This window comes from Microcaecilia unicolor, chromosome 1 (assembly GCF_901765095.1).
Source record: "Microcaecilia unicolor chromosome 1, aMicUni1.1, whole genome shotgun sequence".
Classification (NCBI taxonomy): domain Eukaryota; kingdom Metazoa; phylum Chordata; class Amphibia; order Gymnophiona; family Siphonopidae; genus Microcaecilia; species Microcaecilia unicolor.
This window is the reverse complement of record NC_044031.1, coordinates 123686724-123708113: the sequence shown is the minus strand read 5'-3', so window position 1 is coordinate 123708113 and position 21390 is coordinate 123686724. Positions and strand designations below refer to the sequence as shown.

Here is a 21390-nt window from a genome sequence, read left to right as displayed (position 1 = left end):
TTAAATGTTAAAAGCCCATATGGTAAACTATTATATAGGAATTAAACTTTTTTTTTTTTTTTACTGAAGATTGGTGCATGTTATTTGCATAAGGGCCTACAGAAAGTTTTTTTTTAAGACCCCCCCTTTTTATCATAAAGTGTTTTGTTCTGAAATTCTTATAGCAGCTTCCTGGTTGCATCCCCTTACAGTTCCTTTTACTAAGCTGCGGTAAAAGGTGCCCTGCGCAAGCAACAGCAGCCATTTTTGCCACACACCAGGGCCCCTTTTATCTCAGTGGATAAAAAGGCCAAAAAGAAATGGCCATGAGGTAAGTTTGCACTTGCCGTGTGGCCATTTTGGGGAGAGAGCCCTTACCACCACCTGAATGGGTTGCGGTAAGGGCTCCCGCGGTAACTGCCTGATTACCACCAAAAATGGCACGCGTTGGGCCAGCAGTAGTTCCAGGTTGCCATGCGACAACCCTTTTGTAAAAGAGCCCCTTACATTGCACAGTAGCCAGCATGTCATTTTGTGGTAGTTCCCCCAGTCTGGATCAGATTAGATCCAACGTGTATAAAGCACGTATGGCACTATAGCAATATGACTATTGCCATGGGGGGATGTCATGTCCCCTTCCTCAACGCAAGCGGCGTCTTCAAGCTGCGCAGGGTCCCGTCGACACGCACACTTGACTGGCACAGCCCTGAGCCATGTGTGTGTAGTTCTTCTCTGGCTGCAGGCTCCTTGATTGCTTTGCTTCCATGCACCTATGTATGCTCTCTCTCTGCCTGGCTTTCCTTGCTTCTCTCCTATTGGTCTTCCGGTTCCTCCTTCCCCTGCTCTTGTCCTATGGCTGTGCTCCTTCTCCCTGCTGGTCCCTTCTGATGTCAGACGCCAGCACTTTATCAGCTGAGCTCTTCCTGGACTCCATGCTTCGGCTTCTACTTTGGTAGGTGTTACTTGCTCAGTAGTTTGCTTCTTCTCTACTTTGTCCCTCGTTGCTGACTTTGCCTGTACCTGGATTACTCTCTTGACCTGCTGCCTGCCTATTGACTTTACCTGTGCCTGGATTACTCTCTTGCCTGCTGCCTGCCTATTGACTTTGCCTGTACCTGGATTACTCTCTTGACCGGCTTCCTGCCTATTGACTTTACCTGTGCCTGGATTATTCTGCTGCCTGCCTACTGACTTTGCCTCTACCTGGATTACTCTCTTGACCTGCTGCTGCCTGGCCGATACGTTCACCACCCCGCTTCCAGCTCTGTCTCTTAAGTCCTGCAGGCCACCCGCACCTAGGGGCTCAACCTCTGGGGAACAGCGGTCAGCGCAGGTGAAACCCGGGGTTGTCCGGCCGCCAAGCAGAACCTGATCCGAATACTGGGCTCAGCAGCGTTCTAATTAGTACAAGAACGCACAAGTCTGACAGGGGAGAGGCATGCAGCTTCCAAAATGAGTTCTCAAGTTTTACAAAATGCGTTTACGCTTTTGATTTCAGGTTTTTCTAAATTTGACCATATTTCCCCCAATTTTGCTCAAATTACACAGTGAGGCATATTTTCAAAGCACTTAGCCTTCCAAAGTTCCATAGAAACCTATGGAACTTTGGAAGGCTAAGTGCTTTGAGAATATGCCTCAGTGTCTGGAAAAATTTAGACCCCTTACATAGATTAAAAATACTTTGCATTTGTTTATACATTTAGTATGACCTTTGAAAATACATTAGTCCAACCTTTATTAGGAAACTCCCTTAGCAAATGCTTTGCGCTGTAGGTCTTATTTTTGTCACAAAAATTGAATCATAACTTTATCTTTTTGCTAAATGCCATTTTGCTACAACAGATCTTAATGGTCACTTCCTGAATGATGTCATTTTGAAAACAGGGATCATCCAGTTATTACAGCATCTTACAGTAACACCTGTCGGTAATAGTAATAATTTTTTAATAACAGTACATTTGCTTTTGGGTTATTTGGAAAAATGTTGGGGTCCCGTTTTTTCCAGATACTCTCCCCGGATTCTATATATGGCGCTTGAAAATCTGCACGGAAACTGAAGCGTATTCTATAACAATGTGTATAACTTAATTGGTTAACATCTAATCAGCACTGTTAATTGGATGTTAACAAGCAATTATCATCACTAATTGACATTGAGATTTATGCGCACAACCCGCTAAGTGTATTCTATAACATGGTGCTTGCATATTGGAAAAGGGGGGCGGGGCATGGGTGTTTCTAAATCTATGCGCATAATTGTAGAATACACCCATCTGCACTTAATTTAGGCGTCAGGATTTACACCAAGTACGTAGCTGTTCTGACCTGGTTTTACAGCCTGCTTTACTGACACAGACTACTCAGTAATTACTGTGGATTCTTTTGGATTTGTATTAGGTAAATGAGACTTTTATTAGAGGTTCTAAAATACACAATGATTAAGATATATACAATGATTAAGCTATATACACAATGATTATAACTGAAAAGAAACAATATCTATAAACAATCATTACATCACTGGTCCCTACATCCAAGCAATGCTAGGAGTTTTTAAACCAGGAAAAGAAGCAATAAACAATGATTATACATACATCCATCACTGGTCCTTACATCATCCAGGCTTTTTACATCAGCTGAGAGAAGCCCCCTTTTCAGCGAAGCCAGGGTCTCATGACCGGGAGTGTGGTTCTATGCGATGCGTCCACCCAAACATGAGCTTCCAGCTTCCCTGTAAGAGGCCCCCCTTTTTTATTAGGCTTAGAACTCATGTTCAGAGCTAAGGAAAATTACAGAATGCTTGAGAATTTCTCTGTTTAGGTAAACAAGCCATACTGTAGGAATGTGGTTACATGTTTGTCAGTCCAGGTGGCCAGTCTGAACTCGAAACAGGCTCCACCTCTCCCTTCAAATACCAAATTAATTAGAGCTGTGTCTTATCTTCTACACTCCAACTTATTTTCACACAAAGTTAAACAATCATTTTTTTTTAAACAGCATTACTTCTAATCAAAAATACAGACCCCGAGTGCAGTGTCGGTCAAGGCAGAGTTAAAAAACAATCTTTAAAATTCATTTCTATTAAAGTAGCCTAAATGGTCACGACCAAATTTGGTCATGTGGCCAGGCGTATTCTATATACCGCATGGAAATTTAAGTCTATTCTATAAAATGTAGGCTTACTTTAGAGAAAATGCCTAGGCATAATTTTTTTTCCATGCTGATTTTTCAGGCGCCATATATAGAATGGAAGATTAAATATAAGGTTGATATTCAAAGTTTAAAAAAATAATGTTCCTGTAATTCTGGCATCTAATTAGCCTATTTATCAACCTCCTAGATCACTCAAATCAGGCTCAATAAATCTTTTGGAGGTACCCTCTTTTCATCTATCTAGTAAAGCTTGATGAATATAGATGTTCAGTTTTTTACATTGCTAGGACCAAAGCTGTGGAATGAATTAGCATCTGATTTGCATTCAGTTCCGAATGCTGAGACTTTCAAAAAATCCTTAGAGACTTACTTGTTTAGGCATACCTATGGAAATTACATAGCAGAATCTATGACAATGATGACATTAGGAGCACAGGTGTTTTTTATATGATGATGCTCCATTTTTGCTTTTGTTAGTTACGTTTGGTTTTGTATATTTAGTAAGTCATTTTATTCTTTTATATGCTTTTAATTGTTTTAACTTGAGTTATGTCTTATTTTGTACATCACCAAGAATGGTAGATTGAGCTCGTAAATAAAGTAAATAAGAATAACTAGTACAGTGCTTCCCAATAGGGTCCCAAAAACCACATTTGGGGTGATCACCAGGCCAGGCCAAAACACCCCATCATTAGCTTCTTCCTCCCATTGAGCCCACGCTGTAACTAGGCTTGCATGGGTGATAACGGCAGCATTGCAGCTGACACTCTAAGGCAGGGGTGTCCAACCTTGGCACTTTCCGGGTCGGGTTTTCAGGCTTTCCCCAATTCATGCATGAAATCTGTTTGCATACAATGGATTCAGTGCATGCAAATAGATCTCATGCATATTTATTGGGGAAATCCTGAAAACCCGACTGGATTATGGCCTTCAAGGACCGAGGTTGGACAGCCCTGCTCTAAGGGGTCCTTTTACTAAGGTGCACTAAACAATTTAGCACACACTAACAATTAGCGTGTGCTAATAGCTAAGAATCCCATAGGTATAAAATGGGCTTTTTAGCATTTACCCCCTAATTCTCTAAAAAGGCGCTTCGAGATGCATGTGCAAATTTGGGTGTCCCCAAATTGCATGTGCAACTTAATTGAATAATGAGCCAATTAGCACCAATAATTGACTTCTTAACAAGCGATGTTGGCGCTAATTGGAATCAATTATGATGTACGTGCGTAAATTTAGGCACATGGAACTAGATTCTATATATCACGCCTAAAAATGTGGCGCTGAAATGAAATTCACCTAAGTGTATTCTCCAAGTACGTCTTAATTTAGGCGTACTTTTTAGAAGAAGCCTAAATTTCTGCGCAGTATATAGAATATAGCGAGCACCAATCCACGCATCTAAATTTAGTCACAGGCAGTTACACCAAGTAAAACTTGGAGGGGCATTTTCGAAAGAGACGTCCTCATTTCCATTTGGACGTCCTTGCAAAGTGTCCCGATCCAGGGGCTGGGAAACCCGTATTTTCAAAACAAGATGGACATCCATCTTTCATTTCGATAATACGGTCAGGGATGTCCAAATCCTTAAATTTGGTCGTCCCTAGATTTGGTTGGCCCTAGACTTGGTTGTTTCTGATTTTCGGCGATAATCGAAACCAAGGATGTCCATCTCAGAAATGACCAAATGCAAGCCATTTGGTCGTGGGAGGAGCCAGCATTTGTAGTGCACCTGTCCCCCTGACATGCCAGGACACCAACCGAGCACCCTAGGGGGCACTGCAGTGGACTTCAGAAATTGCTCCCAGGTACATAGCTCCCTTACCTTGTGTGCTGAACCCCCAACCCCCCCCCCCCAAAAACCCATTACCCCCAACTGTACACCACTACAATAGCCCTTATGGGTGAAGGGGGACACCTAGATGTGGGTTTTGGAGGGCTCACTGTTTCCTCCACAAAAGTAACAGGTGGGGGGATGGGCCTGGGTCCGCCTGCCTGAAGTGCACTGCACCCACTAAAACTGCTCCAGGGACCTGCATACTGCTGTGATGGAGTATGACATCTGAGGCTGGCAATCAATATTTTGAAAGATATTTTTTGAGGGTGGCAGGGGGGGAGTAAGGGGAGGTCATCCCCGATTCTCTCTGGTGGTCATCTGGTCATTTTGAGCACCTTTTTGTGCCTTGGTCGTAAGGTAAACACGACCAGGTAAAGTCGTCCAAGTGTTCTTCAGGGACATCCTTGTTTCTTTCGATTATGGGTCGAGGACATCCAAGTGTTAGGCACACCCAAGTCCCGCCTTTGCTACGCCTCCGATATACCTCCTTGAACTTTGGCCGTCCCTGCGACGGAAAGCAGTTGGGGACGTCCAAAATTGGCTTTCGATTATACCGATTTGGACAACCCTGTGAGGATGCCCATCTTCCGATTTATGTCGAAAGATGAGCGTCCTTTTCTTTCGAAAATGAGCCTGTTGATGTAAATCTAGGCTTCAAGATTTACACCAGGTGTATTTTCTAACAATGCACATAGATTTTAGAAACTCCCATGACTTGCCCATTCCATGCCCATGGCCACACCCACTTTTCAACTATGCAACTTAGAATTTATGTGCAGCACGTTATAAAATATGCTTAAGATAGTTCTGCTCATAAATTCTAATTAATGCTCATAAATTCTAATTAATGTTGGCAATTATCGACGCTGATTAGCTTAACTAATTAGGTTGCACGCACAAATACAGAATACGACTGTATTTGCACACACAACGTTAGTTGCACTATATAGAATCTGGGGGATGATTCACACCTAAATTTAATGCACATCCTGGAAAAGAGAGTGTGGAAATGGAAGGGTCATGGGTGGTTTGGGGTGGAGCATGGGTGTGGATTTCAGTTACATGCACAATTACAGAATAAGGAGGATCCATGCCTAAATTTTCATTGGTGCAAATGGATGCGCCTAAATGTAGATGCGACCCCCCTATGCTTAAGTGCTATTCTATAAACCGTGCCTAACTTTAGGTGCAGCTTATAGAATAGCGTTGAGTGTCGGGGGGTTTTGCTGCCATTTATAGAATCCATTGGCGCACCTTAGTTAAAGGAGTCCTAAGTGGGCTGGGACCAGCAGCACAGATGGAAAAGTAACGCTTAGGGGTTGTGTGCTTCTCTGTGGCTGCTAAATGGGTTCATAGCCACAGAATGTTTGGTAAGCACTGAACTGGTGGCAAATAACATTTGTAATTGATCCAGATGCTACTTTACTGCTTAGGACAAAAACCTCTGGAAATATATTGCACAGTGCATTATGGATGCATTCTTCCTATAACATGCTATGATCATCTGTCCATGATGGAAATTCTTTCAGATTACTTTCAGCTTTTTTATGTTGCATTTGTGCTTTAATCACACATAGTAAATTTATAAAATAATCCATGCCCTTTTTTTCTGTGCCTCTGGTATAAATGCCAATGCCTAAATTATAACCAGACAACATAGGAGCATCAGCATAATTGTATTTGGTATATACTCTTATTCCTGTGATTAAAAAATAAAAAGTGGCCCAAATCCTAATATTTTTTTTCTTTTCTTTCAGGTCCCATGGTCACACAGGACATTACTTCCTATCACACAATGTTTCTGTTGGCAATATTAGGAGGAATGGCCTTCATTCTTCTAGTTTTATTGTGTCTGCTTTTATATTATTGCAGGTAAGGGCATCCACTCTGTTTGTTAGAGGTGTTTTATTTTGCAGTAGCCAGATGCTACCAGAATATAGCCAAAACCCTCTTACAGTGAGGTCCTGTGCAAAAAGGCAATTTTGCTTAAGAAATCCAGAAAGTTTGCTAGACAGAAATATAGCCGGGGGGCTTTGATCCCAAAGCATAACTCCGTAAGGAACAAGAGGTTGATATATTTCAATTAGAAGCTTTCTGTCTGATAATTCAAGTCTTGGCACACACCAGGAATTCACAATTCCTCCCAGGGAAGGGGGGGGGGGGGCAAATAGGCTCAACAACAGGTTGCAAGGAAGCTAGATTGTACACACAGAAAAAAGCTCACCACATCAAAGATGGCCTTTTTTTCGTTTGTTTTTTTTTACTAGAAAGGTGTCATCTTCTGAGCATGTGTACCACATTCTTTTAGTACTTGCCCTATGGAGAACATTTCATTCTGGCCACTGTTTACAGTCTGCTAAACTGTGGCTATCACTGTATCAGGAAAGCACACTGTCTCCACTAACAAGCAAAGCAGGGCAAATGCTTGCTGGTTGCCATAAAGTGCATATCACACACAGACATTTCTATTACTTGTAACTTAATTTGCTCTGATGTAATCACAGATGGTTTGAGCAGTAGGCTGGGAATCAGAAGGCCCAGGTTCAAATCCCACAGCAGCTGCTTGTGACTTTGGGCAAATCACCCAACCCTCCATTGGCTTGAGATAGCTGGTGCAGTGCTGTCAAACCCATCCCACTCAGGGCCTGTCGTGGAAACCTATGGCAGCCTCCATAAATCATTCTCAGCTTGGTGAGAATGTAGGGGTCCTACTGGTACCACAACATATCAAAATATGTTCTTTCTGCACGTAACTGCCAATGGTCTAGCAGTATTTCACTGGAAATCTGAGGTAGTGGTACCACAGAACTCAGTATGCTGCCACTAGTACATTCCAAGCAAAACCAACCAAGATAAAAGCTCCCACACCGCAGAGTAAAATTATATTTTAAAAATATTATTTATATATATATAAAAACATTAACCCTGGGATTCTATATAGCATGAGTTAAATTGTGCACACACAAATCCAGTTGTATTCTGGATTTGCGCGTGCAACTTAATTAGTTAAGAAGTCAATCAGAAGAAGGAGTGGAGGAGTGGCCTAGTGGTTAGGGTGGTGGACTCTGGTCCTGGGGAACTGAGTTCAATTCCCACTTCAGGCACAGGCAGCTCCTTGTGACTCTGGGCAAGTCACTTAATCCTCCATTGCCCCAGGTACAAATAAGTACCTGTATATGTAAGCCACATTGAGCCTGCCATGAGTGGGAAAGCATGGGGTACAAATGTAACAAAAAAAAAATTAATGCCAATAATTGCCACTTAACAAGCAATCATTGACACTAACTGGTATTAAGTAGAATTTATGCATAGAAATGTCTAAGCTTATTCTATAGCATTTATTTATTTTATTTATTTATTTGTTTGTTACTTATATCCCACATTTTCCCACTCATGCAGGCGCATGATGCGCGTAAATTCTAAGTCGCATGGTCGTGAGCATTTCTAAAATTATGCGCATGGTTATAATTTAGGCATTGACATTTACACCAAGTTTTACTTGGTGTAACTGCCTGCGACTAAATTTAGTTGCGCAGATGGATGCTCCACATACTCTATAAACCACTTGGAAATTTAGGCTTATTCTATAAAGTACACCTAGGCGCATTTTGTATTCGGCGCCAATTTGTTTAGGCGTCATATAAAATCTAGTCCTAACCTCTCATTCTATAATCTTGCACATATAATTTTATGCTTACCGCAAGATTCTATATATGACATCCAGATTTGCTCACTCAAATGTGTGCATGTACCCAAGATACACTTCAAATTAAGTGAATCACAAGCTCTGAACCAACAATAATTAGGTGCTAGCAAGCAATTATTGATGTTAATTGGCACCCATTAAAATTTGCACACACATCTGGATACATGCTATTCTGTAAGGCAGGGCACACAACTCCCATAGCGCTTATCTTAAAAGAGGGTGTGGCTGTGGGAGGGGCATGAACATTCCAAAACGTTACATGCCTAGTTATGGAATACTGCCTCAGCACACTCAACTCCTGCAACAGCATTTACACCAGGTTTCAGCAGGCATAAATTTGGCGCCCAAAGTTAAGGCATGGGAATCAATGCTAAGCACTATTCTATACAGGGTGTGCGTCCTTTATAGAATAGCACTTAGCGATGATTTTTTTTCAGTGCTCATTTTTGAGCACCATTTATAAAATTCCCCCCTTAAGGCCGGATTCTATATAAGGCACCTAAAAATCCGCATGGTAAACATTTCCACCTATGCATGTTATGTAAGCGACGCCTAGATTTAGGTGCAGTATATAGAATACACTTAGTTAAAATCCTAGCGCCTAAAACTATGCTCCTCCATTTACATCAATGAAAACATAGCATAAATCCTTGCACGTAGATTTACATGCACTGGGCCATATTCTATAACTACGTATGTAAATTTGGGAACAGCCACTAAATGCCCATTTCCCTGCCCATATCCACACCCCTTTTGAACTGTATGCATTAGAATTTAGGCACAGTTTATTACAAAATACATTTAGCAAGTTTTGTTCATAAATTCTAATTATTGCCAATTAGTGCTTGTTAAGTGCTGTTGTCAACTCTGATTATCTTTTTAAGGGAAAGGGAAATGGGACTTAATATACCGCCTTTCTGTGGTATTTTGCAACTACATTCAAAGTGGTTTACATATATACAGGTACTTATTTTGTACCTGGGGCAATGGAGGGTTAAGTGACTTGCCCACAATCACAAGGAGCTGCAGTGGGAATTGAACCCAGTTCCCCAGGATCAAAGTCCACTGCACTAACCACTAGGCTACTCCTTAAGCCAATTAAGTTATGTGCGTTGTTATAGAATGCCCTTAGATTTCAGTGCGGAATGCTAGGCGTGCTATATAAAATCCAGCAGTTAGCGTGCAAAATTGCACACGGAGGTTATTGAATACCTATAGTTACAACTTAAATGACAAATTAGCTGCTGATTGACACTAATGACCAATTACTGGTGTTAATTGGTACTAAGGTGCTAATTGACACTAATTTGCAGTTTTATGCGTAACCGCACTTAATCGATATTCTATAACCTTAGGGCACAAATTCTATAGTTCATAACTGCAAAGGGGGTATGGATATGGAAGGGGCATGGGCAGATCAGGGGCGTGCTCAGAACTTACACACTAAGGCTATAGAATACAGTTGCATGCACAACTGTTACATTTAGTTGCAGATATTTACACCAGTCACTGACATGGTGTAAGCGTCCAACTTACGCTAGTATTCTATAACAGCAATTATATGCATAATTGTCAGTATAGCTTAGTACACAGCTTCCTAGAGCTTAACCTTTTGCGACCTGTACAGAATTACCCCTGAAGGACCTGAGAAAATGGAGTTCAAATATTCAGTTCTATTCAAAACATTTCCCATATTCTGTCATACTGAGGTCCACAATCCTTCAGTGAGCAAGTATATTTTTTGGAAAGGATTCTTAGCATATAAAAGGTAATCATCAAATAGGAAGCATTTATAGTTTATTAAATGTTGGCTTTAAATGAGATCCCAGCAGTATACAAATACAACGTAAACATGAAAAAGAAAACCAGGTTAAAAAAGAACAGAACTACATTAAGTTGACAGGAAAACCCATACAAACAGCACCTCAGACAGCTAAAATTAAAATATAGAACAAACTAAATACTAGTTACCTAGTGCATAATCCCACTTAATCTCCAGGGAGGGTTACGTCAAAAGCAGTAACAAAGTAGTGAGCCTGAAGAAGGCATTTAAAATGTGGCAGTGACCTTACTGCTCGCAGACCTAAGAGACAGTATTCCACAAAGAAAGCCAAATAGAAGTACGCTCCCTACCTAGTGGACATCAAATGACTATTACTCATGGGGGGAAACTACCAACATCAATGTGTCTAGAGATCATAAGTTCCTCACAGCCACGTATTGACTCACCAGGCCTGCAAGTGTTTGAGGAACTTTGTTATAAAACGCTCTATGAGTAATAACCGTTAGCTTGAATGTGATCCTATATTCATTCCACAGGTAACCTGTGATTATATATATATAAAGTGGAATGATATGATCACATTTATAAGGTATCTGCTGCACTTATCTGCAGCGCAAAGCTGAACAGTCTTCCACATCCAGCTGACTCCTGTGTCTCCACACCACGTTTTGCCCAAATCCAGCGAGTCTGTTTTTGTTAGTGGTTCTACAGCACTCACTATAGCAGAGAGCAAACTGACTGGTTTCTACTATATAGAACATGTGCTATGGGGACATTGTTTCAGCTATTTTAAGGTAATATGGCCAGACGAATAAGGCTTAAGCTTTTATTGGCCAACTACTTGGATATTTATATTTCAGCTAATCTTTGTTTGGGTGTTTTCAAGTGGCGAAATGCAGTTTGTAATGGAAAGCATCTTCTCAGAACATTAACATTTCAGAGAAATTATTCTGAGGAAGAGGGTGGTCACCACCCAGATGATGTTCTTCATTGATCATGCCCAACTTGTGCCAGTTGCTTAAAAGTATCCCAGATCTTGCTCCAGAATTTAGGGCCTACCTTTACCTGCTCAGCCCCCATCAGACATCTCCATTGTGGAAATGAGGAGCTGCTATTGCAGGTAGTATGGCACTCATTGAAAAGAAGAGAGGAAAAATGAGGAAGCTTTTATAAAAGGAAAGATTTTATTTTGAACTGCTTTCTTTAAAGGTGTCTGTGAGACCCCAGGAGGGGTTATGGGGTAGTCCTGTGAATAACTCTGTCAGAAAAGAGATATAAATGTGAAAATAAATGTTTTATTCACCTGAGTCCTGGGACCTGTTGCTTCACAGGCCAGGAACATCAGATGCAACAGTTCCTTTTATTCAGTAACAGTCTTGAATAGGCCTCTGGCTAGCAGGCCAAGCAATCTGTGGCTGGAGGGCTGTCCTGCCCCAAACACACCTATTAGTTCTTAAGTCTTCTGAGAACTTGGGTCTGGCTCCAGCCAGACCTCGGCAAGGCTTGTAAGTCTTAACAAGAATCAAAAGTTGGATTACTTCAACCAGATCACAGCAGCTAAACATATTCTGTAAAGGCATAGGCTTGGGCTTCAGTTCTTCCTTCCCTGGGTCTCTCTACCCTCAGCCTGGCCATGTCTTTTAAACTCCCAGGTATTAGCTCCGCCCCCTCCCAGCTCATTTCCTCCCGGGGTGGGATCTGTGTTCTTAAGGTGGCCCAGGCTAGTTAGAGAGGGACTTAACTACTACTACTTATCATTTCTATAGCGCTACTAGATGTACACAGTGCTGTACACTGGACATGAAGAGACAGTCCCTGCTCGACAGAGCTTACAATCTAATTAGGACAAACATAACAAATATGGGATAAGGGAATTACTAAAGTGGGAATGATAAAACATGGGTACTGAAGAAGTGAGTAAGGGTTAGGAGTTAAAAGCAGCATGAAATACTTCGGACTCAGAAGTAGCAACCGCAGTGACCTTAGTTGCTTCGGTGGCATTATCTCCTGACAAACAATGGTTATTGAGAATGTTTTTCAAGAATAGAGAGAATTTGTTTCTAGGCTTCAAGATTCAAATATTTCCTGATGTACATAGGTGGTCGGTGGCCCAACTGTTTGGGGAGGCTAAAGGGGGCGGGGTTAGGGGTGGGGCCAGGGGTGAAGCTTAAATCCATAATTGTCTGATCACACACAGAAAAAAATAAAATAAAAATAAATGTCACAATTAATACCTTTTATTAAATTTAGATATTAGTTATGTATCATATGTCAAAGAATAAAGTGGTTGCTCAAAGCATAAACTAACCACAGTCGCTCAACTGCAAAACACTATGCACAACTTTGTGCAAAAACACACTCTGAACCTTACTGTACCATAAATATTACACTGGGCAGAACCTAATACACCAATATACCACCCATACGGAAAATGCAGACCGTCAACAATATTGAAACAAGGGATCATAATTTCACAATTCTCATGTAGAGCCACAAAACATCCTAATTCATGTTTAATGTGGGATAAAATGTCATAAATAAGTAAATAAACTTTTAATGTTGAACACCTAATTCTCAAAGTGGACATATTCCAAACACTATAATGAAAATAAAATGATCTTTTCTACCTTTGTTGTCTGGTGACTTTGTTTTTCTGATTGTGCTGGCCCAGTATCCGATTCTGCTGCTATCTGTCCTCTTAACTCCGTTTCCAGGGCTTCCTTTCCATTTATTTGTTTACTTTCCGCCTTTCTTCTTCATTTATTGTCCTACATCTGTAAATAAAAGCTGGGTCCTCCGCAAACTTGACTGTCCAGTGGATCCAGCTTTTGCCTATTTTCTTCATCCATGTGCAGTTTTTCTACTCTCTTCCTTTTCTGTCATCTCATCTCCTTCCTCACTCCTCCCTCCCCCTCCATGTCCAGCAACCCTCCTCTCCCCCTGCCCTCCTCTCCATCCACCCATGTCCAGCAACTCTCCCCTGCCCTCTCCTCTCCCCTTCATCCACCATGTGCAGCAACCCTCCTCTCCCCCTGCCCTCCATCCACCCATGTCCAGCAACCCTCCTCTCCCCTGCCCTCTCCTCTCCCCTTCATCCACCATGTGCAGCAACCCTCCTCTCCCCTCCCCTCCATCCACCCATGTCCAGCAACCCTCCTCTCCCCTGCCTTCTCCTCTCCCCTTCATCCACCATGTGCAGCAACCCTCCTCTCCCCTTCATCCACCATGTGCAGCAACCCTCCTCTCCCCTTCCTTCCATCCACCCATGTCCAGCAACCCTCCTCTCCCCTGCCCTCTCCTCTCCCCTTCTTCCACCATGTGCAGCAACCCTCCTCTCCTCTCCCGTCTGCCCTCGCTCCCCGATAGGCAGCCCTCGTTTCCTTCCTCCCACCCCCCCACCCCCCGCCGTACCTTTAAATATTATATTTTTGCTGGAGTCGCAGGCAGCGCCGGCATTGAAGGCATCAGCAGGCTCATCTCGGTTCCAGCAGCCTTCCCTCGCAAGTCGCATGATGGCTCCGCCCTCGCAGAAACAGGAAATACGTCAGTAGAGGGCGGAGCCATCATGCGACTTGCGAGGGAAGGCTGCTGGAACCGAGATGAGCCTGCTGATGCCTTCAATGCTGGGGCTGCCCGCGACTCCAGCAAAAATATATTTAAAGGTGCGGCGGGCGGCAGGGGGGGTGGGGCAGCATCGGTTGGGCTGGGGAGGCTTAGCCTCCCCAAGCCTCTTATACGGGGCGCCTATGCTGATGTATCAAGAGACACTCAACATTAGATGTAAGCAGTTTCTATTATTGAAACCTGGTGTTCTTCAGATAGGTGGAACTTTCTTTTTAAGGTATCCATGTAACTGTATTATTAGATATAATGCTGTTAAATATGTTTTCTTTGAACCTTCTCACCTGTCAGTCTTTTTAGCAACTAAGAGAGTTTCAGGAGACTGAGTTGAGCTCTTCATATAATTAGTATCTAGCTCATGTACCTGGGGTATGCTATTGCCTTTAAAGTTTTCTTATCTTTCCTCTCATTAAGTCTTGGATCCTTATATTGTGGACTTGAGTGTTAGTTTTATTTCCTTTAAGAATATTCTTTATAAGAAGTAATGATTTCTTTTTGTAACACTTTTCTGTTCAAGTAAAATTGCTTGAATTTAATTGTTGAACTCTATAAATAAAATTTTTTAAAAACATCAAAAAGATGGGCTTTTAGCCTAGATTTGAAGCTTGACATACCAGCTCAGGAAGTCTGTTCCAGGCATATGGTGCAGCAAGATAAAAGGAACGGTGAGGGGCAGTGTTCTGTAAACTCCATCACAGTGTCAAACTATTATTATTATACTGTTCTAATGTAATCATCTCTGATAATGAGTCAAGGACAGAGAATACCCCTGGGTATACATAGGGGCTTATTTTCAAAACACTTAGACTTACAAAGTTTCTTAAGTTACTATCCAGCTTATAATTGAAAAAGAAAAACGCCTATATTGCGACCCAAATCGGGAGATAGACGTTTATCTCACAAAAACGAATAAATCGGTATAATGGAAAGGCGATTTTGGACGTTTTCAACTGCACTCCATCGCGGAAGCGTACAAAGTTGACGGGGGCGTGTCGGAGGCGTGGCGATGGTGGAACTGGGGCGTGGTTATCGTGGTTATCGGCTGAGGAGAGATGGGCGCCTTTCGCCGATAATGGGAAAAAAGTATGCGTTTGTAGCTAGAATTTAGGGCACTTTTCCTGGACCCTGTTTTTTCACGAATAAGGCCCCAAAAAGTGCCCTAAATGACCAGATTACCCCCAGAGGGAATCGGGGATGACCTCCCCTGACTCCCCCAGTGGTCACTAACCCCCTCCCACCACAAAAAATAATGTTTTACAACTTTTTATTTTCACCCTCAAATGTCATACCCACCTCCCTGGCAGCAGTATGCAGGTCCCTGGAGCAGTTGTTAGGGGGTGCAGTGGACTTCAGGCAAGTGGACCCAGGCCCACCCCCCCTACCTGTTACAATTGTGCTGCTTAATGCTTAGTTGTCCAACCCCCCCAAACCCACTGTACCCACATGTAGGTGCCCCCCTTCACCTCTTAGGGCTATAATAATGGTGTAGACTTGTGGGCAGTGGGTTTTGAGGAGGATTTGGGGGGCTCAACACACAAGGGAAGGGTGCTATGCACCTGGGAGCGTTTACCTTTTTTTTTTTTTGTTTTTGTAAAAGTGCCCCCTAGGGTGCCCGGTTGGTGTCCTGGCATGTGAGGGGGACCACTGCACTACGAATCCTGGCCCCTCCCACGAACAAATGCCTTGGATTTATTCGTTTTTGAGCTGGGCGCTTTCATTTTCCATTATCACTGAAAAACAAAAACGCCCAGCTCACAAATTGTCGAATAAAACATGGACGTCTATTTTTTTCAAAAATACGGTTCGGTCCGCCCCTTCACGGACCCGTTCTTGGAGATAAACGCCCATGGAGATAGACGTTTTCGTTCAATTATGCCCCTCTATGGGGTCCTTTTACTAAGCCACATAAGGCTCTATGTGTGCCCAACACACGCCAAAATGGAGTTACCACCCGACTACCGCATGCCTCTTGCGGTAATTTCAATTTTGGCACGTGTCCAAAAAATCATTTTTATTTTCGAATGCGCGCCAAGTGGCATTTGACACGTGTAGATCATTACCGCCTGGTTACCACGTGAATCTTTACTGCTAGTTCAATAGCTGACGGTAAGGTCGCAGACCCAAAATGGATGCACGACAATTTTGATTTTGCCGCATGTTCATTTTCGAAAAAATTTTAAAAGGCCTTTTTTACAGGCATGCTGAAAAATGGATTGGTGCGCACCCAAAACCTGCACCTACACTACTGCAAGCCATTTTTCAGCGCACCTTAGTAAAAGGACTCCTATGTAACTTTGTAAGTCTTTGAAAATATGCCTCATAGTGACTATCCTCTGAGGTCCTTAGGATTATGTGTGTGAAATGCTGGGGAAATGAGGGTCCCTTTTACTAAAGTGCAGTAAAATTTGGGCATAGCGCATTTTAACATGGGACTTTCCCACATGCTGAGCCCAGATTTTATGTGGCACATGATTAGAACATTTTTTATTTATTATTTTCAAGGTCATGTGCTAATATTGTTATTAGCTTGTGAGATCTGCAAAAAATGTAATGCAGGAGAACTTAACTGCTCCCATGTTAAGTCTGTGTTATCCGGTTAGTGCACACTAAACATAACATGCTAGCCGGGTAGTGGTGAATGCCTACTCTCTTTACCCATGACATGCCCCCCCATGCCCCCCCCTCCAAAAAATATATTTTTAAAACAGTTAACACGTGTTTAGTGCTCAGCAATAGGGACATTAATTTTCTTATGCACTAATTTTAGGGCTTTGTGCCCTTTATTTGTTTATTTATGACATTTTTATCCCACATTAGCCCAAGAAGATCTCAGATTCAGTGTGGCTTACATTACAAACAACAGTAGACTGGTACACATTTTGAAAAGTATCAATTCTTATAATACATTGTGTAATACTAGGTTGAAATTTAAAAGGAGCAATTTAAACGCAAGTAACAATAATCCCAATAACAATGTAAGTAACAATAATAAGTGCCAAAAAATCGTTTTTAAAAATGTGATTATTTATTTGGTTTAAGCCTAGAGCTATATAGTTGTAGCTAGTTATCACAAGTTACATGTGCCACAAAACCAGAACAGAATAATCTAATCTAATCTGGACTTTTATATATCATAGTACCTGCAGATAGGGTCCAGAATGGTCCATGAGCATAGCCATGATTCTTACAGTGATGTGGTATTGTAACAAATTATGAAATTTTGTTTCTTTTTACCTGTCATAGGAGGAGATGTTTGAAACCACGTCCACATCATAGGAAACTTCAGCTTTCCACAGCACTGGGCAGTTCCAAGAAGGACCAGGCAACCTCCATGTCCCACATCAATTTAATCAGTGCAGTCCGTATGGAAATGGTGTCCTCTAATGGAGATGCAGATCTGCATACTCCTATGCTGAAGCCTTCCTATAGTATCTCTCGAGAATTTAGCTCCAGAGAGGAACTTCTTTCCCATCAGGAAGACAAAAGCAGAATCTCCTTGGATAACTTGACTCCCAGTGGGACTTTCCGAAAAGACTACCTTAAATCGATGGAAATGTTTCCTATGAAATGCAGAAAATCAATGGAAATGCCAGAAGGCTATGAATCTTCCCTTAAAGATGACTATAGGAAGAGTTACAATTCTATGGTGTCTCAGCCATTATTTGTAAAGCAGGACAAAGAGGTTCAAGCATGTGGCAATCATGTTGGGGCAGGAAGTAAACACAGCATTCAGGAGCAAATGTACGTCATACCGTCTGCTCCTGAAAAGGAACCACCAGTGGACCGTAGACCTCCTGACTACATGATGTCCAGGTCTGCTGATCATCTTGAAAGGCCTACATCTTTTCCTCGCTCTGGCCAGCTGATCTGCTACAATTCTGTTGACCAAGTAAATGACAGTGCTTACAGAAAAGTGTTGCCTACATTGGTCATCCCAGCTCATTACATGAAATTGCCAGGAGAGCACCCCTTTGTGAACCAGCCATTGATTGTACCAGCTGACCAGCAGTTTGAATTGGAAAAACTTCAGGCTGAGCTGTCCAAACCTCATACACAGCTCCTACCACATCCTCAACCACAACTGCAGCCTTCGCAGTTGGGTTCACAAGCAGTGTCCCAACAGCATTTGCAAGAGACAGAAGAAATGGACTGGAGCCCTCAAAATGCATCAATGTCTGAGTCTATGTCCATTCCTGCATCACTTAGTGATGCTGCTCTGGCCCAGATGAATGGTGATGTGCAGCTTCTTACAGAAAAGGCGCTAATAGAGCTAGGGGGTGGAAAGCCAATGCCCCATCCTCGGGCATGGTTTGTATCTCTAGATGGACGGTCAAATGCTCATGTCAGGCATTCATATATCGATTTGCAAAGAGCAGGAAGGAATGGAAGTAATGATGCCAGTTTGGATTCTGGTGTTGACATGCATGAGCCAAAATCAGCTCACAAAGGGAGAGGAGAGAAGCTTTCACTGCTACAAAAACACCAGGCCCTGCATCACAAAGCCTTACAGGAGCATCAGCAAAGGGAGCAGAATGTTTCAGACAGCACAATGTACACCCAACTGGTATATGTGGATGAGATGGACCAAAGTGGCAGTGAAAGTGGCATAGCAGTGTGCAGCCCAGAGGACCACAGCTTGAGGTCATTCTTTGATGTAACTGCCAGGAAAAGTTGTGGTCAGTTGCCTAGCCTGCAAGAAGAAACTGTAAAAAGAACTGTCGAAACCTCATTGGAGCCTTTAACCAGTCCAGAGCATGGAACTTCTGGTCATGACGACAATACAGAAGATCAAGGAGAAAACAAAAAGAGTCCTTGGCAAAAGCGAGAGGAGAGGCCACTGCTGGCTTTCAATATGAAATGAGCTACTGTACATCCACCTTCCAGTGGAGTTTAAGATTGCCAAATATTCTTTCTGTGGAAGTGCTTATTTGTTTTGGGAGAACTGCCATGTCTAGAAACAAAACACAAATGAGATGGCCTGTATTTTATAAGGTGACTCATTAATGCATTGCAGTTTGCTCTTCAAATGTCAAAAAGGACTGAACAAAACCTCAAAGTTATTTTTAGGGAAGCCTTTAGTTTACCTGCTGGAGAAAAGAGCATGCATACTTACTCAGTTATCTTGGTATTGGCCATCTAGGGGATGGTAAAGATCAGAACAGTTCCTTTGATGCAGGTTCTTTGACCTTAATCCTCCCGCTGATGGGAGCAGGTGAAATGACAAAAATCTGTTTTATCTTGATAATGTTTACTGTAAACCTCCACTGTACAGGTATGTGGCACTTGGTGTCAAGCGTATACATTATCTCAAAGGCTATGCACTGCATCTCTTAAGTCACATTTCACTTGGAAATGCATTTATTTTGTTTTCCGTTTTTAAGACATTTTTTATTTTACAATTTGGTTGTAAACATTTTGGGGACAAGGCGCCTGTCTCCATTTAAGCACCCCATGGACGCACAGTTGGAGCCTAGTCTACAATGACATCCGAGCACCCAAATTCTATTACAGAATACTAGTATAACCCGGTATCATGTGCCTAACATATAGGCTCCGGCAATTACACCAGCCATAGACCTAGCATACCTGCAGGCGTATAAATGGGGCACGGGTGCATGTAACTTACAGTATTCTGTAAGGGGGAGCTCCGTCCATGCCCCACACATGCTCTGCCCATATATATATGCCCCTATGTAAGTTACATGCACCATTAGAAAATAATGTTTAGGCATCCTTCCGGCACTTTTGCAGGTAAGTGTTTGTTTATGCACGTAAGTGCTAGTATTCTATATATTTACGCACAAAAGGGGCTCATAAGTGTAGACCTAGGTCCTGATATTCAGCTGGCAACAATCAGAGTTTTGCTGACTACCACCAGCGTTAAACCTGGAAATTCAATGCTGGGCCATGTCCGTACACCAGTGTTGAATTTCAAGGTTTCTGAAGCTGGCTACACCATAGCCAGTTAAGTGCGATATTCGGCAGTTAACCAGCTATGGGTTAGCTATGGGTTACTACATAAAGATAGGACTGACTTTTATGTGGTTAACCAGGCTGGTTAAATGATGAATATTAGTACTTAACCGGCCAAATGCCGACTCCACCCACAGAACGCCCCCAAAATAACCAGTTTTTAGTTCAGCGCTAACCGGTTATTTTCAGCTGCACTAACCGGTTAAATGCTACTGAAACTTAGCAATTAGCCCCAAACAGGCAATTTAACTGGCCAGGAACCATTTCTGGCAGTTAAATCACTTTACATATCGTCCCCCTAGTTTATAAAATTGCCCTTCACACGTCTTCACCTTAACCTGCCATTTTTTTTCCTGCAATTTTCTGTTATGTTTTTACAGGAAAACTGTGAGAGAGCTATTCTTAGTATTAAAAAGCCTTCCTTATGAAACCAAACAGAATTTTGTATCTGCGCTGAGCCCTCAGAATCCAGTCCCTTTAATTCCAAGTGCCTTTTTTTTACTGTTAGAATAGAGTCACCTTTCCTTGCTAACTCCATTTCATCCATTGGGTTTTTAGAAGCTGTACAATTGTTAATTTTGGTTTTACTGCATTCTGCCAATTCCCAGATGGCCGAGCATTTCTCATTATGGTGCCATGTATACTGTGGTCGTCATTGCATATTGGGAACCCTCTCCAGCAAGGGTAAGCCAGGGTACATTTTACAAAGCCTCCACAAACTTTCAGAGTAGGAAAGCATCTAGTTTCATTGATTGTATATATGGTTATTTTAGTCTGAAATTCACCTCATATATTATGAACTGTGGATGGAGCAAATGGGAGTGTATTAATCTTAGAGGAGTCGCAGTGTGCACCATCCTAACATGCCAGAATGACTTTTCTTTCTGAGTTTTCCTTAAAGGCCTGCTTGGTTATCCAAGAACTATAATTAAAAATAAACTAAAAATTAAAAATTGGTGGCCTTGGTGATTTTCATCAGTCATTTTAGCCATTTATTTTAAGTATGTATCAAATAAAGTTTGGGTTTTCTTTCTACATTGGAGATCGTTACTACTGAAGATGGTTTGTTACTCAGAATATATTGCAAACCTTAGCTGGTCGCACATCCACAAATCCTTTATAAATAGTGCAAAACAAAGTTGCAACTACATATATTGCCTCCTGTTTAAGTACTTTGTTAATTCTGAGAACATAATCACCACAGACACAGCAGTGTAACAGCCATTCAAAGCAAAAAAGGAAAAAAAATGCTGCATGGAATACATTTTCCAACCAAGTTCTTTAATATTAGTTTTTTACTGCCTGATGTTCAAGCCACTTACTGCTGCAGTCTGAATC

General features: G+C 42.1%; 1 protein-coding gene across 2 annotated transcripts in view; it reads left to right on the top strand.

Moving 5' to 3' along the window:
* Window positions 1–21008, top strand: part of FAM171A1 (family with sequence similarity 171 member A1) — a 335845-nt gene extending 314837 nt beyond the window's left edge. For both annotated transcript variants that reach the window (XM_030199961.1, XM_030199965.1), the window contains exons 7-8: window positions 6727–6841; window positions 17323–21008. In XM_030199961.1, coding sequence (XP_030055821.1) covers window positions 6727–6841; window positions 17323–18940 — 1733 coding nt within the window. In that variant the 3' untranslated portion in view covers window positions 18941–21008. The remainder of the gene's footprint in view (window positions 1–6726; window positions 6842–17322) is intronic.
* The last annotated feature ends 382 nt before the right edge of the window (window positions 21009–21390 follow it).